Raw genomic sequence first — 17,211 nt, forward strand, 5'->3', positions numbered from 1 at the left:
ACCCCCCAGGAACTGTCGTCTGCCAGCCCTCTTCATAAGTATTGGTCTGCACATTTGTAGCCAATGGCTCAAGAAGACCCCTGCCAAATTTTGGAGCTCTTTCTATGAACCGCTCCTTCTTTCTGGTTCACTTCACTGCAAATCACAGCAACCTTACCATCCCTGAATTTGAATCACTGTCACACCAGCCCATTGAGACTGCCATGCTTTGCTTGTGTTCTCCCTCCCTGCCTGTGTTCCACAAAATATCTCCAGGTAAAACATCGAAGGTATTGTGTGGATTACCTCTTGTGTTTCCCTTCTTTCTGGGGTCATAGTCCTGTGTTACCTGTTATCCAATGTCTGAAAGCAGTTGCTTCATGTATTTTGTTCAATTTTTAAATTGTTTACTGTGGGAGGGTTAATCTGGCACCAGTTATCCATCATAGCCAGAAGTGGAAGTTCTCCATCTTTTATATTGAAAGAATAGTTTTTTTTTTAATTAATAGAAGATTCCTTTTATTTAAGAAAATATAAATTGCCATTCTGCGTAATGCTTACGTGACCAACCTGGAGCATCAAACATAGAGATGATTTTGCTAGGGAACTAAAGATGCCTGTAGAGTTTCCACTGACACTTGGCTAATATGTGTGGTTCAATAACAGGTTGATAAGCTGGTGAGATAAATTCTAGTTGAAAACCTTTGGTTCTAGGTCAAAATGATGCCTATGTTGACATGCTAAATTCTTTGTCCTATCCTTGCTTGGATTCTTTGCTGGAAGCCCTGGAATTCTTCTGTGATTCAGTCCTCCTGCCTGAGTTCTGGTTCTTTATGAGGACTGAACACTCAGGCTTCCATAACCTCATCCCTAATCTAGAGACCTGTCTTGACCCAATGTGTCTACATACCAGTTTTTCTCTTCCTATCTGTTAATTACCAATTAAGATAAAATTCAGGCCCATCCCCCCATTTAAATATATTTATATCCATTACGAGTATTATGGAGCAGGAGAGATTAGTTACCATAGGAACAGTCTGAGTATCTCCACACAGGATTAATGAGCCCTGTTGTGGTTGCTGGTGCTATATTATGTATTCTAGTTTAGAACCATTTTTAATTTGGGCCTAGTTGAATAGATTTCTTTGAGTGCATCACTTTAAAAAATGGTACCTGTTCCTCCTTGTTTCTACATATAGCTTTAGAACTGCATTGGTTCCAGTTCTCATATGGTTTTTACTTTCAGAAAAGGCTTAATACATAAGTAGTTTAATGTCACATTTTTTAACATTTAGATTTACTAAATTAGTTATGAAAACTAGCATGGGCTAACAAGCTCTCTTGAAGGAAAATATAAATGGATCCTACAAGAAATCTTGGTGTCTAAATAAGCTGTTATTGAAAGACAAAGTGGTTTTTTTTTGTGTATTCTTTCACTGAGAACACTGGTAGTCTGAGGATTCATTATTACTCTGATTTTGTAAGACTGGTAGAAAACAGCAAAAATTTTGCTGTTTCTTAACCAAAAAGTAATGTTCGAATTTTCTTCGAAATGTTAGTAACTTTTAATGATAATGCATTCATGTGTACAAATGCAAAAGGCGCAAAAGTATATTTATTCTTTCAACAACGTTCATTGGGCACCTACTCTATGCCAGACACTGTTCCAGGTAGCGGAGATGTAGCAGTAATCCAAACAGAAGAAATCCCTGCCTTTATGGAGCTTACATTCTACTGGAAGCAATCATCAAAATAAATAAGTCAATTATTTATTATTATAAATATTATGTTAGGAAGTGTTAATGCTGTGGAAAAAGAGGATGCTGGGTAAAGATGGGTCAGGTGCTGCTGAGAGGACTGTGGTTTTAAGTAGGAGAGTCTGGGTAGGCTTCCTTGAGAAGAGAGTTTGTGCTCACACTTGCAGTAGGTGAGGGGTGAGTCTTGCAGATATCTGGGGAAAAAGCATCCCAGGCAGAAGGAATAGCTGTCATGTGGTCTCGGAGGTGGAGCAGAGGCCTTCAAGGTGCAGCAAAGACACTTGTGTGTCTAGAGAAGAGGGAGTAAGAGGAAAATAGTAGAAGATGAGGTTCCAAAGGAAATAGGTGACTGGAGAGGGGCGTGGGGGCCAGATTATGTGGGGACTTTGTTTTTTTTCTCTGAGAGCAATGGGGAGCCACTGGAGAGTTTAGAGCAGAGACACAACATAATCCAACTTAAATTTGAAAAGGATCGCTCTGGATCCTCTAGGAGAAGTGACTCTAAGAGGGCGAGGGTGGAAGCAGGTACTGCTGAGAGGAGACCAGTGCCGTGGCCTGGGGAAGAAAGGATGGTGGCACAGATTCAGGGCAGAAAGAGTACAAAGGATGAGAAGCGTTTGGATTCTGGAAATATTTTTATATAATTTTTGTGTGTATATTCACTCTGGGTAAACAGCAAAAATTAAGTCTCTTTCCCTCTTTTGTACCTCAGTCACTTAGTTCATTCCCTGAAGGTCACCACTGACACTGGTTTCCAGTTTCTTGTCCAAACTTCCATGCATTTATAAAAATATATGTATATATTTCTTCTCTCTGCCACATGTCAGTGACAGCACATTATTCACTGTGTTTTAAGCCTTATTTTTTATTGAGTGATACCTTGGATTATTTCATATCCATAGAGCTTTCTCATTCTTTCTAATGTTTGCATACTATTCCATTGTATAGATTTATCATTATTTATATTCATATTTAAATGTTTTATTTCATAACCTTGTACATACATAATTTTACATGTGTGCAAGAATATCTGCAGAAGTCTTGTAATTGGAATTATTGTATTAAAATATTCTAATTTTTGGTAGATAGTATCAAATTTCCCTCCATGGGTTTGTACTAATATTCACTCCTATTTACTATGTATTTCTACACTTTAAAAACATTTAACTAGGGGCCAGCCTGGTGACATAGTGGTTAAGTTTGCATGCTCTGCTTCGGTGGCCCGGGGTTCATGGGTTTGGATGCCTAGTGCAGACCTACACACTTCTTGTCAAGCCATGCTGTGGTGGCGTCCCACATACAAAATAGAGGAAGATTGGCAGAGATGTTAGTTCAAGGACAACCTTCTTCACCCAAACAAACAAACAGACAAACAAATAAAAAATGTAACTACTTCAATATTCGTAGCATCTGTTGAAATTGACACTATTCATTTACAGGGTGAATTCTTCTAATGACCAAAGACTCTTAGGAAAGGAACGAGGAGACTCATCACCCAATTATGTTGGGTGTTGAAACCCGCCAATGTTTTAGTATATTTCAGTGTTGTTTATTGCAACATGTTTTCATAGTATTTTGCCATTTTTAGCTCTCTAAAAAATCCATCAAGCAGGTCAGCATTCTTACAATGATGTCATAGAATAGGGCCTGGCTCCTTGTAAGTGCCCAGTAAGTATTTGTTGAAGGAGTGAATGAATGAATGAAAATGCATACTTGATTCCTAAGGAGGCTTTTACTGGAGACACTTTCCAGATCACACAGTGACTTAATGTTAGTGACAGGAATAAGTGTCAATATTCTTGACTTCTGATAAATATTCCATTTTTAAAAATTGTGTTAAGAGCACTTAGAGATCTCCCTCAACACATTTTTGAGTGCACAATACAGTGTTATTAACTATAGGCACAATGTTGTACGGCGCATCTCTAGAACTTACTCATCTTATATATCTGAAACTTTATATCCCTTGCACAGAAACTCCCCATTTCCCACTCTCTCCAGCCCCTGGCAACCACTATTCTACTCTCTGTTTCTATGAGTTTGACTATTTTAAGATTTTTTTATTTTTTCGTTTTTCTCCCGAAAGCCCCCCAGTACCTAGCTGTGTATTCTTCGTTGTGGGTCCTTCTAGTTGTGGCATGTGGGACGCTGCCTCAGTGTGGTTTGATAAGCAGTGCCATGTCCCTGCCCACGATTCGAACCAACGAAACACTGGGCCGCCTGCAGCGGAGCTTGCAAACTTAACCACTTGGCCACGGGGCCAGCCTCGAGTTTGACGTTTTTAGACGTCTTGTATGAGTAGAATCGTGCAGTATTCGTTCTTCAGTGACTGGTTTATTTCTCTTAGCATAATGTCCTCAAGGTTCATCCATGTTGTCACATATGGCAGGATTTCTTTATTTTTGAATAAGACTGAACAATATCCCACTGTATGTATATACCGCATTTTCTTTATCCATTCATCTGTTGATGGACATTTAGGTTGTTTCCATTTCTTGGCTGTTGTGAATAATCCGACAAGCACTCTTTACTTTGCAATGCTACACTTACATACTACTCTCAGTTCAAGTCTCTGACTGAGCGTCGTTACTCACTTTTCTGTGGTTTCTTTAAGTTGTAACCAGCAGGGGCACCAACAGCATGTGCTGAGGTAGAGGTAAGAGGGGGTGAGGAGAAAGGGACAGAAGGGTGCTTGGAAGAGACAGCAAGATGCAAGAGGTTTTCCATGAGTAGCTGGGTTTAAAATAAAATAAACAAATAAGTAAAAGGCCCCAAGCCTTATTCCACATAGTGAGTTCATAAACCACTTCCCTCTCTGTTTTTTAAAATAGACTATTTTTTTTAGAGCAGTTTTAGGTTCACAGCAAAGTTGAGTGGAAAGTACAGAGAGTTCCCATACACTCCTTGTCCCACGCATGCACAGCCTCCCCCACTGTCAACATCTCCCACCAGAGTGGTATATTTGTTACAACTGATGAACCTACTCTGACACATCATTATCCCCCCCAACTACGTAGTTAACATTAGGGTTCACTCTTGGTGTTGTACATTCCATGGGTTTGGACAAAAACATAATTATGTGTATCTACCATTATAGTATCATACTCACTTTTCTTTTAAAGCCAGAAATTTTCAACCAGCTGATCCAAGGAGGGGAAGCATTTTCAAAATGCCCTGCTAAAAATGTGCTTCTCTCTGCTGATACTCGTGGGCGTGTATCCTGTGCCTCAGGTGGGTTGGCATGGATGGAAGATTGAGACTCACCGTTCTAGGTAAAGTAATATCCTCTCCTCCTCTTCCCCCATCCTCGGTACACTTCCTCTCTTTCGCTTCCTTCCTCCTTCAGGGGTCTCCTTCTTGTTATCCAGGAACAGAGAGGGCTAAGAAAGGAAGATTATCAGAGGATCTGACTCAAGAGATTCCCATTCTTTCATCCTCACAACCTCAGGCCCTTAGGGCTCTCCAAATATTTAGTTGTATAGCAGGGGCAATTTTTGAATGGTCATCTCAAATTTGAGTCTAGCCCTAAGTACTATGGAATGATTTTTGAGAGCCGTTGCTTACTCTGGTGAATATTGTATAGAGGGGGAAAAAAGCCATCAGTTCAACCTTATCCGGAAGCATTTTAAAGAAACATCAGCTATCTGAGTCATTCCAGAAGCCATTCTAAAATTTTAAGGAACCAAAAGAAATTATTTTTAACTTAATGCTGGTAGAACAAGTGTATTACCTAGGGAAAGTTATGATAGACTCCTATTTTATGTGCTTTTTGGGGTCCAGTGAGCATCCCAGATTGGCTGGGGTCAGGGGGAGAGTTGGGGAGAGACTTACGCCCAGCCTGATGATGCTGTGCTGGGTTTAGATGCTCATGGACAATCAGAGAAGATTTTTGGAAAGGGTCTGTTAAAATTGGGCAAGGCTGTACTTTGATTTTGTATTTTCATTTTAATTTTAATGAGACAAATTGTAACACACTGGGCCTAGTCAAAAAGGTTTTCTCTCTGTGTTCACTAACAAATGCAGAGTTATGAATTATTTAGATATTAGCAGACTATTCCTGCCCTGCTTGAAGGTGGGCTTTTTCAACTCTCCCGATAGCCTGGGTCCCGGAGCTGACAGCTCTCTCACCATGGGACAGATGACGGAGTGGTTGTCTGCAAAAGAGAGATGGTGTTCTTATCCCTCCTATTGCTCTGCTCAGGGTGAAAATGGTGGTCCACAGTGACCTCCAGTCATAGCTCTCTTCTCTCATTTGGGACCCTGACGGGCAGTTTTCTCTGCACTCTGTTATAGAGACATAAAAGCAGGCAGGCATGATTTCTAAACAGGGAGGCAGTCGGCCAGGAATTTGCAGACTGGCTGTATTCTGCTCCCTGATGGCAGATGTGCAGGCCATATTTTAGAAGGGTCACAGAGGTCTTGGTGTGCTTTGTTACAGTCAGACTCAGCTGTGAGGATAAGACGCTGCAGTTGCACCTGGGGTCTTAGGATCCATCAAGGACATTTTTCTGAGTCACCCTGAACACAAGCAGAATCAAGAGCCAAGAGAGAATTTTTGGCAATTGAATGAACTGAAGGATGTGTACGTATGTGTGTGTGTGTGTGCGCGCGCATGTGTTGTTAAAAAAAATTCAATGACCCTTGTTAAAGATGGTAGGGCAGATTTTGTTAAGGACCATTGATATAGATATAGGGACTACTGAAACAGGATTTTACAGTGGGGGAAAGATTGGGCTCAACTCCGAACACAGTATGGACAAGTGGAAATTTATAACCAAGGAGCAGGAGGCTGGGGGGGCGGTCAGTGGATGGAAAATTACTAAGAAGAAATGTTACCACACAAAAATGGGGTTCCCCGAACCTCCCAAATCAGGCTATCTGATGTGCATAAATGAGCCAATTAATTATGGCATCAGCTTTTGGGAGAGAAATCAGCTGTATTCTCTGAGATCAATCTGCAGGGAGACAGGGGGCGTGTGCCCTCAGATCTGTCTCCTCGATTCAGGATTTGGGGTGAAATGTAAGAGGTTAGGGAGAAGAGTCTGGCGTGCGGAAATGCTGGCTGGACAAGTTTTGATTGGTGGGCTTCAGGCATTTATGGTGAGGTTCTAAACGTGTGTGATGAGATTCTAAACCTTTATGATGAGATTCTAAACTTTCATGGTGAGGTGGGCAAGGAATTTTAACACTGGATCTTCTGGAATGACGGACCCCTTGCTTCTGACGAGAGTCCAACTTTTTAAGTTCCAGTTGTGTCCCTGTCCCTTGGTTCTGTGTGGAGAAGAATCTTTGGCTCTGAGGTCCTTTCAGGTCCAGGTTTCTTCTTCTGTACGTGCTCTGGCTACGTGACTTTGCGAATTTTCTGAAAGACAATTCTTAATCTCTTTGTTGATAAGATGGGGTCAGTTGAACTGGTCCTGGAGGGCTTGTGGTTACAGAAACACCAGGGCTAAGTGGGGTTCTGGCTAAACTGACCTAACGGGATTCTTGCTGAAGATAGGCGAGGGCTACCAGACATCACTTGAGGGATGGGGGAGGATGAGGAACCTGATCGGGAGGGTGGTTAGATTTCGAGGAAGGGGGCTTCTGGATAAACTGACTTAGCAGCGTTCTTGCTAAAACTTCATTTTACAAGAAAGTACCCAGATGGGCCTACGAGAAGGTTCAGGAACGTGACTAAAGTTTGATCAACAAAGAATCTTAGTGTGTGTGTATGTTTCTGTGTGTGTGTGTATGCATCTCTGTATATGTGTGTGTGTGTATGCATGTATGTGTACTTGTGTCTTTGTGCATATCTGTGCGCACACAGACAGGCGTGCACGTGTGTGTGTGTGGGGGGTGGAAAGTTGGTGGGTAGGAAGCTCGTAGGAGAGGAGTCAGCCGAGCAGGTCTCTAGGGAGAGGGCCGTAGTGATACATCACATTTTTAGGACTAAATGACCAAACGATGGTGGTACTGTAGTCATAAAAAGAGAAATGAGAAAGAACTGATTTAGGAAGAATTTGCAATAATACCTTCTTGAAGTCTTTGTAGAACTTTCATCCGTAAGTGATGTCTGTTCCTCTTCTGAATTCCTATTCCCTTCTTTCCTGCTTTTTTGGTGTCTGTGTGTATGAGGAAGATTGGCCCTGAGCTAACATCTGTTGCCAATCTTCCTCCTTTTGTTTGAGGAAGATTGTCGCTGAGTTAACATCTGCGCCAATCTTCCTCTATTTTGTATATGGGACGCCACCACAGTGTGGCTTGATGAGCCATGCTGGTCCACGCCTGGGATCCAAACCTGTGAACCCCAAGCTGCTGAAGCAAAGTACGTGAACCTAACCACCACACCACCTAGCTGGCCCCCCTTCCTTCCTGTTTTAATTGTACTTCTCACCACATTTCACCTTGATATTTGCTGTATGTGTATGAATCTCCCTGACGCAATTTTACCAAAGAAGCCGTGTTCTTTGCATCACCAGGTGCTTTATTCTCCTCTCATGTAGATACTCAGTAAATATTTGCAGGTTAAATGAATATATTTTCAACACCTTTCTGAATTTTTTTGACATCGTCGGGAAAACTTGTAATTAATAAAGAGTAAACATTTCAGTATTCTAAGTGATTAATAATCTTATAATTAAAATGATGACGTGATAAGTGGTAAACATCTTGAGTTTCAAAGACTTTGGATAGATCCATGTCATCAGTGGCATTATAAATACACATGATTTTAGCATACTAATACTCACCTAACCTCTGTGTCGAATGTTTTGTCTTGTAAAATAGCGTTCATAATACCTGCCTCATCTAACAGGGCTGTGATGATCAAAATTTTCAAACCCCTTTGAAAAGTTAATAGTGTTACAAAAGGGTCGAGATTTGTCAAGTGTATAGTGTTTGAGATCTTACTGTCGTTGTAATAGAGCGAGAAAAACATATATGCACATCTATCTGTAAAACCTTCAAAAGGCACACAAGAATTCTAGTGTATGTTTTTAAGCTCTTTATTCATTGTTTTCATTAGATACTTCTTTGAAAAGGTCTTTGTGGCTGATGATGATGATGATGGAGATGACGGTATCAGTAATAATAATGGCTTTTGTAGCCTTTTATAATTTATAGAGCTCACATGTATTATTATCTTGGATGTACCAGTTCGTTTGGGGAGGGAACTAGCTCTTTATAACGCTGTTACTGGTAAAACAAACCGCAAAGTCATTTTAATGCAAATGTATTTCATTAACATTATACCCAATGTTCTGAAATACATTTACTGATCTTCAAAAGACATCTGGAAATTAAAAAAAAATGCAGGTTGAGTAGTTGAGGAAATTAAGCATTACATACATTCCTGCAAGATGATAGTACTGGTCTAGTTGGTTATTGTTGTCCAGTTCCTGGCTGAGCCTCCTGTTTATGATTATGGGAAGGCAACTGGGCAGAAGGCAGTCCTGCCTCCCCCTCCACCTTTCCCCTCCCTTCTTCACCTCCTTCCTGCACCTGCACAGGTCTCTCTGTTGGGTTTTGGAGTCCACTGCCTGGGGAGGTCCCCCGAGCTTCTGTAGGAGTTAGCACTGAGGGATTCGCTCAGCAGACACAGGAGGGGGTGGCCCTCCTCATGGCAAAGGATTTTCAAATATTGATTATCATAAAGTCAGACAACAGAAGTCATCTAAGGGGAGATGTTTTTGCTGATTTTATGATTATTGTACATTTTTTCCCACAAATGCTTATGTGTTATTCTTTTGAGTTCTGACTAACCCAGAAACTGGTTAATTAGTCCCTAGATAATCCCAAGTTGACGAATGAAGATTTAGGAGCATATTAGATTTTTACATTGCATGATGCACGTGGGCAGCACCCAGAATCCAGAGCCTTTGCTCTCCCTCATACACCTGATTTTGGTAGTTCACATGTTTTCATTCTTTGTGCAGTAACATGATGTCCAGCCCAGAACACTGTGGGTCCCCACATTATAGTGCTTGCTATATAGTGTTCTAATCTTCGTGATGTGGCTCCCTTCCCCACTGGTTTGTGAGCTCCTTGGGGGTAGGGTCGGCGTCTTGCTCATCTTTGTTCTTTCAGGGGAAGGTATCGAATGTACAGTAGGAGAGCAATGTTACCAAATGGATAGGTAAAATGAATGTGCATTCGCGAGAGGATGTGTTTGGTGTAAAGTCATTTAACATTCCATAGATTTGGATAATTCATATTGCAAAGTTAAGTCTTGTTTATTCGGATGCCATTAATTTGAAAGGTACATATGATAAAAAGTTATGTGTTAAAACCACTGCTTTCAAGATTATAAACACATTCTAATAAAATGATCTTTTTTGATACTGCTGACAGGCATTATTTACCATTACAATTTATCTAGTACTTAAAAGAATTTTATTTTATCAGAAATATTTTTGGTTTGTGCCTTTTCCTAACTTAGATAGGTTAATCTCTGTCTGACCTTGCTGTCTGATTTAGAAAGTTTTCGATGATGGACTGTGAAATTCATCCTGGAAGAGCTGAAGAACCATGAGAAGAAGAAAAAACAAAACAAAACAAAGCAGGAACACAGTGAATCAGTGGTTTATAAAAAATAAGACCCAAATAGCATGTACCCAATGAATGGATAGATGAATGATGGTATCTCCAAAGAGACAAAATTTGCATGCATGAAATGTGAAATAATGAAACAATGTGATAAGATGCCAAAAAGAAATGTCATCAATTGGATTTCAGAGAAGAGAGAGAACGTTGTAAGGAAAAGCTCCATGAAGGAAGTGAACCCTAAGCTGCTCATAAGGAAATGAGTCAGTGTGAGAAAATAACTTTGTGTCTGTATTAGTTTCCTATTGTTGTGTAACAAATTACGACAAACTTAGTGGCCCAGAACAGCGTATATTTATCATCTCACCATCTCCAAGGGGTGGGAGCCTCAGCATGTCTATCTGGATCCTCTACTCAGGGTCCTTTTTTTTTTTTTTTTTTAATAATTTCTTTCTTTCTTTCTTTCTTTTTTGAGGAAGATTAGCCCTGAGCTAACTACTGCCAATCCTCCTCTTTTTGCTGAGGAAGACTGGCCCTGAGCTAACATTCATGCCCATCTTCCTCTGCTTTATACGTGGAATGCCTACCACAGCATGGCTTTTGCCAAGCAGTGCCATGTCCGCACCCGGGATCCAAACCAGCAAACCCTGGGCAGCCAAGAAGCAGAACGTGCGAACTTAACCGCTGTGCCACCAGGCCAGCCCCATCTGCTCAGGGTCTTGAGGGCTGACTCGTCTGTGTTCCCTTCTGGAGCTGGGGGACTGCTTCTCAGCTCACATGGTTGCTGATACGATTCAGTTCCCCGCAGTTGTAGAACTGAGTTTCCTGTTTTCTTGCTGGTTACCAGCTAGGGGTCTCACATATTCCTTGCCACGTTGGCCCTCTTGCAACATGGCTGCTTCCTTCTTCAAGGCCAGCAAAAGAATCTCCTACTTCCGCTGTCCTTTAAAGGACTCATTTGATTAGGTCAGGCCCACTTGGGGAAAAAAATCTTCCTTTTGATTAAGTTAAAGTCAACTGATTAGGGACCTAAATTATATCTGCAAAATCTCTTTACTGTTGCCATATATCATAACATAATCATGGGAGTGATATCTCCACACTTTGCCATGTTCTATTGACTAAAAGCAAATTATAGCTGCTGCCCACACTCAAGGGGATTATACAAGTTGTGGATCATTGGGGGTCACCCTAGGATCCTGCCCACCACAGTGTCTTCTTTTGTAAATGGTTATTTCTGTTGTTATTTGAACATGTTTTAAAAGTGAAGTTTTTAAAAAAGTGATTTAAAAAATGGGCCCCGGTGTCAGATGTTATGCTAAGGAAAATACCTTCTCTGAACTTGGAGCTTTTACTTCCTTTTACTTAGGGGACCAGCTGTACACAGTTATTAAGGGAGTGGAAAGGAGCTAGAGTGCGTTATAATTAGAGAAAGCTGCATCATCATTTTGAACTACTGCAAGAGGCTCCTAACTGTTCTCTTGGCTGCTGGTCTTTCCTCTCACATCTGCCTCTACTTTCAGTCAAGGTCATCTTTCCAAAATGCTCATCCGGTCATACCACTATCCTGCTTAAAATATATCTGCCGACTATTAGAACCCAAGCTCTCCAGCCTCGTAGGAAAGGACTGCTGTGCCGTTCAGCTACACATGCTTCATGTGCCCTTCATTCACACTCCACTGAGGCAGCGGTGGTAGGGGTTAAGAGGAGGCGGTGGATTTGAGAAATGCTGAGTAGGTTAGAATGACCCAGATGTGGTGAGGGAAGTGCAGGTGCAGGTGCTGGAGAGAAGCCGAGTTCAGTTTGAGGTCACCGTGAAACATCACGCCCAAGGACTTCTTGCATGTTTGGCCCTCCGCTGGGTACTGTGGGGTCTATAAAGGAAGTGCCAGGCATGACATCTACCAGAGGCGAGAGTCTAGGTGGCATTAGGAAATTATGGATTCACAGGAGAAGAGGGGCAACAGAAGGATTGTCGGCGGGGGTAGATTTCCGAGATTGGATGGTAAAGATGTCGGTTAATCGCTGAGTGGAATTTTCCCTACTCCACCAAGTACCCAATAAAAGCAGACAGGTAAAATATTACTTTCCCTTGTTTCTGTGGCTTAAATGCTTAAACAACGGGCGACATTAGTAGGACCTAATTTGGGGGTGCCCAAAGAAAACGTCAGGAAGAGAGGTTTCAAACTTGTCCTGGTTATCTCAAATTAACTTTGTCTTTCCGAGTATCTTTTGTCCCTTGACCTCACACAGTCTGGTTACAAATCTTGAAGTTCTTTTCTGCCTGTTTTGGACCGTGTGGAAGTACATACAATGTTTAAGAAATGTGAGCAAACACATTTTTCTTCTGGAGTTTCTTCTGGGGAGTGTGGGCCAAAAATGTTTTTCAGCTGCCCCGGTCTGCCTTCCTAATATGGGATATGGTCTGGGGAGAATAAACAAAATGGGATGCTGCTTTCCTTCTTGAAGGAAGTTGGATTCTAATCTCCACTTATTTCTTTTCTGATATAAGTAGAATCCACCATAACAATCAATTTCCAGCTCATCTGGTCCTTGTGATTCCTCCCATCGTCTTTCAAATGCTGCCATTGCGTTGGGCCTGCAGGCTAGTGCTGATGCTGCTGTGGCCACCTGTGGGGTTCATGTGGCTGCTTGCTGTGGCTGGGTGTGACTCCCTGCTGGTGCCAACACCACTTCCCATGAAGTGTACCCCATTGGCTTGGCTCCTCACTGAGGGGCGCCTCTGCCAGTTGCTGTCACCTCACTGCCTGTGAAATGCTTTCCCACTGGGCACACAAAGACTCTTGTTGAAAGTTGTCTGTACCCCTTTATTAACTGTTGGAGTTCTAGCCTTTGTTTCAAAGCCCCCTAACTTTGAGAACAACTCTGGCAGGGAGTTTTTAAAGCCTTTCCACAGGGCTGACAGGTAAAAGGATGCGCTGATTCTGACGTGCTGCACCCTCCCTGGTACAGCCTGCGTACCTGTCAGCTCTTCCAGGCACTTGGTCATCTCAGAAAGTGGGCTAATGCCTAATGCCGCAGGATTTTCCTTCCTCCTCCCTGGGAAGCAGGATCTAAACTCTTTAGGAGAGCTAGTCAGGAGGCTAGCTGAGGTTGTGGGCATATTTTTGACCCTGGTTTTCTTGGGCCTGAAAGTGTGATGGGAGCAGGTGAAGAGCCTCTCAACTCAGGAAAGCTGTGTCCCAGGTCTTTCTTTTAGTGATGGGTCATCTGCTCCTGTCTTCCAAAAATGTTCATCTCTGATGATGGGATCCGTCTTCCTCTGACAATGTCCCAAGTTCCTTTGGACTCTGGCACCTCTAGTCCTGACCTCTGTGTTGGTTTAGGTGATGCTGTGGTAACACCCCTCCCCCCAGATCTCAGTAGCTTCACACAATGGAAGTTTATTTGTCGCTTAGACAGAGTCTCCATCTTGTGGCTATAGCATCTGAAATACGTGCCTTCTGTGTTAGTTTCCTAGGGCTGCTGAAACAAGATACTGCAAACTAGTATAGTTTATACTAAACCTAGAAATTTATTCTTTCGTAGTTCTGGAGGCTAAAAGTCCCAAATCAGGGTGTCAGCAGGGCCATGTTCTCCTGATGGCTCTAGGAGAGGCTCTTTCCCTGCCTGTTTCTAGCTTCTGCTGGTTGCCGGCACTCCTCGGCTTGTAGATGCATCACTTCGATCTCCGCCTTCACCTTCACACGGCCATCATCCCTGTGTCTCTGTGTCCAAATTTCCTTCTTCTTGTAAGGACTCCAGTCCTTGGATTATGGCCCACTCATATTCAGTATGATGTCATCTTAACTTGATTATTTCTGCAAAGACCCTATTTCCACATAAGGTCACACTCACAGGTACCTGGTGTTAGGACCTTGACGTATTTTTGGGGAGAGACACAGTTCAACCCATAACACACTGCAGAGTTGTGGCTGAGGAAGAGAGAGATGGAAGATACCCCTTGGATCTTAACAGTCATACCTCAGAAGTAGTACGTGCTAGTTTTGTCACAGTCTACTGGTCAGAACGTGACTGACATAACTGCAATGGAAACTAGTAAATTCAGGGAACAGATGGGTATTTGATGGGAATTATCTGTCTTGGTCACATCCTTGCCCGGTTCATTTCCTCCGATCCCAGAATGCTCCGGGCATATGCGAGGTTGGATAGCTTCTGTATAATGTGAAATATCTATCAAGGAATAGGATGTGATCTTGCAAAGCATATTGAAGGAACAGACTTGGAAAACTGCTCAAAGAAAAGAAAGAAAATAGTTTATATAATCTGTAAAAGTACCACATTTTTGTTTGGTTCTTTGCTTCCTCTTAATCCAGAGAAGGCAAAATGGCGGGCAACAATTTGCATCTAGTCCGTAGATGTTTTTTTGTGTGCCCTACACAATGTTTAAGAAATGTGAACAAACATCTAGATATCTTTCCTTGAACAACTGGAAGATGGCTGCCTATGTTTCCACAGAAAACCAGTAATGAGGAAAACAGCCAAGTAAGGCCTGCTTCTTGTAGATAGTCCCATCTCTGCAGTTTGCTCTGATCCCCACCATTCCCTATAGTACTGCCAACACTGAGGCTGAGTATCAGTTCTCGATTGTCTTTGCACTTTCACCATTGTTTTCATACAGTAGAGATTTTTTCCATTATACTTGGCTCTTTTTACTCACTTATTTTCTGATTGTCATCTGCAGGCATTTGTGTTTGTGACCTCAATTTTAAGTAAAATCTGCATTTTCCTGTATCTTTTCATATCCTGGTGCTTCTAAGGGATTAAACACAACCCAAAAGGTCACCTTGAACTCATGACTTTGATGTTGATTCCTACTGTAGCCATCTGTAAAGGAAAAACTCACTCCTCCTGTGTTTCCTTTACTCACACTACTACCACACTGTCAATACCTCTGACACCAGATGTGTGGGTTTTCCACACATTAAGCAATTCTCTGACACCAGCTGGGTGCTACAATTCAGCTGAATTCTGATACCATCTGTCTAGAGATGACATCATATCCCACAGGTTAGAGGATCAGTCCCAGAAACTGCCCTCCCCTCTTTAGATGCCAGTTGCAAGTCCAGGTTGTTATCATGCTTCTGACCAACCAGCTATAAATCGAAGGTTTCCACAAACCCCTCCTTGGGTTCGATGAATTTGCTAGAGCAGCTCATAGAACTCAGGAAAACATTTACTTACTAGATTACCAGTTTGTTATAAAAAGATATGGGAACAGCCAGATGGAAGAGATGCATAGGATAAGGTATGGAAAGAGGCGAGGAGCTTCCATGCCTTCTCTGAGTGCAGCTCTCTGTGTGTTCACCAACTGGAAACTCTCCAAATGCTGGAATTGAGACATTTTCATGGAGGCTTCATTACTTAGGCCTGACTGATGAAATCATTGGCCATTGGTGATTGCACTCAATCTCCAGTCCCACTCTCCTCCCTGGAGGTCATGGGCTGGGGATGAAAGTTTCAACCCTCTAATCACATGGTTGGTCTTCCTGGCAACCAGCCCCCATCCTTAGGTTACCTAGGGGCTTTCCAAAAGTCGCCTCCTGAACGTAAACTCTGTTGTGGTTGAGAGGGGCTTGTTATGAATAACAAGACACCCATTTCACCTTTATGGCTCTGAAGCGTTTTAGGAACTGAAGGCAAAAAACCAAATATTACAACAAAAGATGCCCCCACGGCTCTCAGGAAACTACGAGAGTTTTAGAAGAGAAGTGCCAGGGACAGTGGACAAAGGCCAAATATACATTTCTTGTTATAAATCACAATAACACCTCATCTGCAATACTCGTGATTTGAGGTAAATAGTTGACAAAGGCCTGAACATACTTATAATGGTGATAGGTGGATAAATATTTGCAGTGAAATACTTGCAGTGGGTATAGTTGTATAAATTTGGGTATAATTAGAATAATGCATGTTGATTCAGGTTAATCCTTACTGATACAATTTTTTGTGCTTTTTATCCCCTTTATAGACCGCTGGAACGATCCAGTGAAGATGTAGATATAATCTTCACACGGCTGAAAGAAGTTAAAGCTTTTGAGAAATTTCACCCAAATCTCCTTCATCAGATTTGTTTGTGTGGTTATTATGAGAATCTGGAAAAAGGAATAACATGTAAGAAATGCAACTCCGGTGGTATATTTTCGTGTATGGTCTGTGCTCATTTGTAGATATGGGGATAGATAACATATGGGGTATTTATGTGCCAAATATTTGAGCTTCAACCAAAGCTATTAGGTTGACATTTCCCTCTACTTTATTTAGTTCCATGTAGCATTACCTTAACTTTGTTCACAGCATTTAAATGGTTCTTCCAGGGCACCCTACTTTCTAGATGGAGCTAGAAGGATGTACTGATTCATGTATTCAGCTATATCCTTAGAAATTCAAATAATTATTTTCTCTAACCCAAGAAATATATGAGCCAGTAGAATATTAAATAAAGATAAAAGGACTCTTGGGGGCCAGCCCTGTGGCTGAGTTCACGCGCTCTGCTTTGGCAGCCCAGGATTTGATGGTTTGGATCCCAGGCACGGGCCTAGCACTGCTCATCAAGCCATGCTGAGGTGGCATCCCACATGCCACAACTAGAAGTACCCACAACTAAAAATATACAACTATGTACCGGGGGGCTTTGGGGAAAATAAGGAAAAATAAAATTAAAAAAAAAAAAGGACTCTTACCTAATGCTAATAATAATGTTTTGAATTAACCTGAGTGATATCGTCTATTCCAAGTATGAATAGGGGACAGGGAGAGTAAAACGATAGAGTGACAGCTGCATTGAAAAACAAGTATTTTTTCATTAAAAAATAGTGTTTTTCCATCTTTTGGGATGCTTTATGCTGCAGTTAACAGAAAACTCTCATCCAACTGGCTTCAATAATCAATTACTCATACATGGAGGGAAAAATCAATTACTCATATG

At 41.8% G+C, this 17,211-nt stretch overlaps 1 protein-coding gene across 9 annotated transcripts in view; it reads left to right on the top strand.

Moving 5' to 3' along the window:
- RAPGEF4 (Rap guanine nucleotide exchange factor 4) overlaps positions 1-17,211 on the top strand; it is a 296,495-nt gene that overhangs the window by 35,338 nt on the left and 243,946 nt on the right. For 7 of the 9 annotated variants that reach the window (XM_023622000.2, XM_070242021.1, XM_070242008.1 and 4 more), the window contains exon 2: positions 16,255-16,397. In XM_023622000.2, coding sequence (XP_023477768.1) covers positions 16,255-16,397 — 143 coding nt within the window. Of the gene's footprint in view, positions 1-4,858; positions 5,009-16,254; positions 16,398-17,211 lie in introns of those variants that run through there. The other 2 variants (XM_070242010.1, XM_023621997.2) reach the window with 2 other exon arrangements.

This window comes from Equus caballus, chromosome 18 (genome assembly GCF_041296265.1).
Source record: "Equus caballus isolate H_3958 breed thoroughbred chromosome 18, TB-T2T, whole genome shotgun sequence".
Lineage (NCBI taxonomy): Eukaryota > Metazoa > Chordata > Mammalia > Perissodactyla > Equidae > Equus > Equus caballus.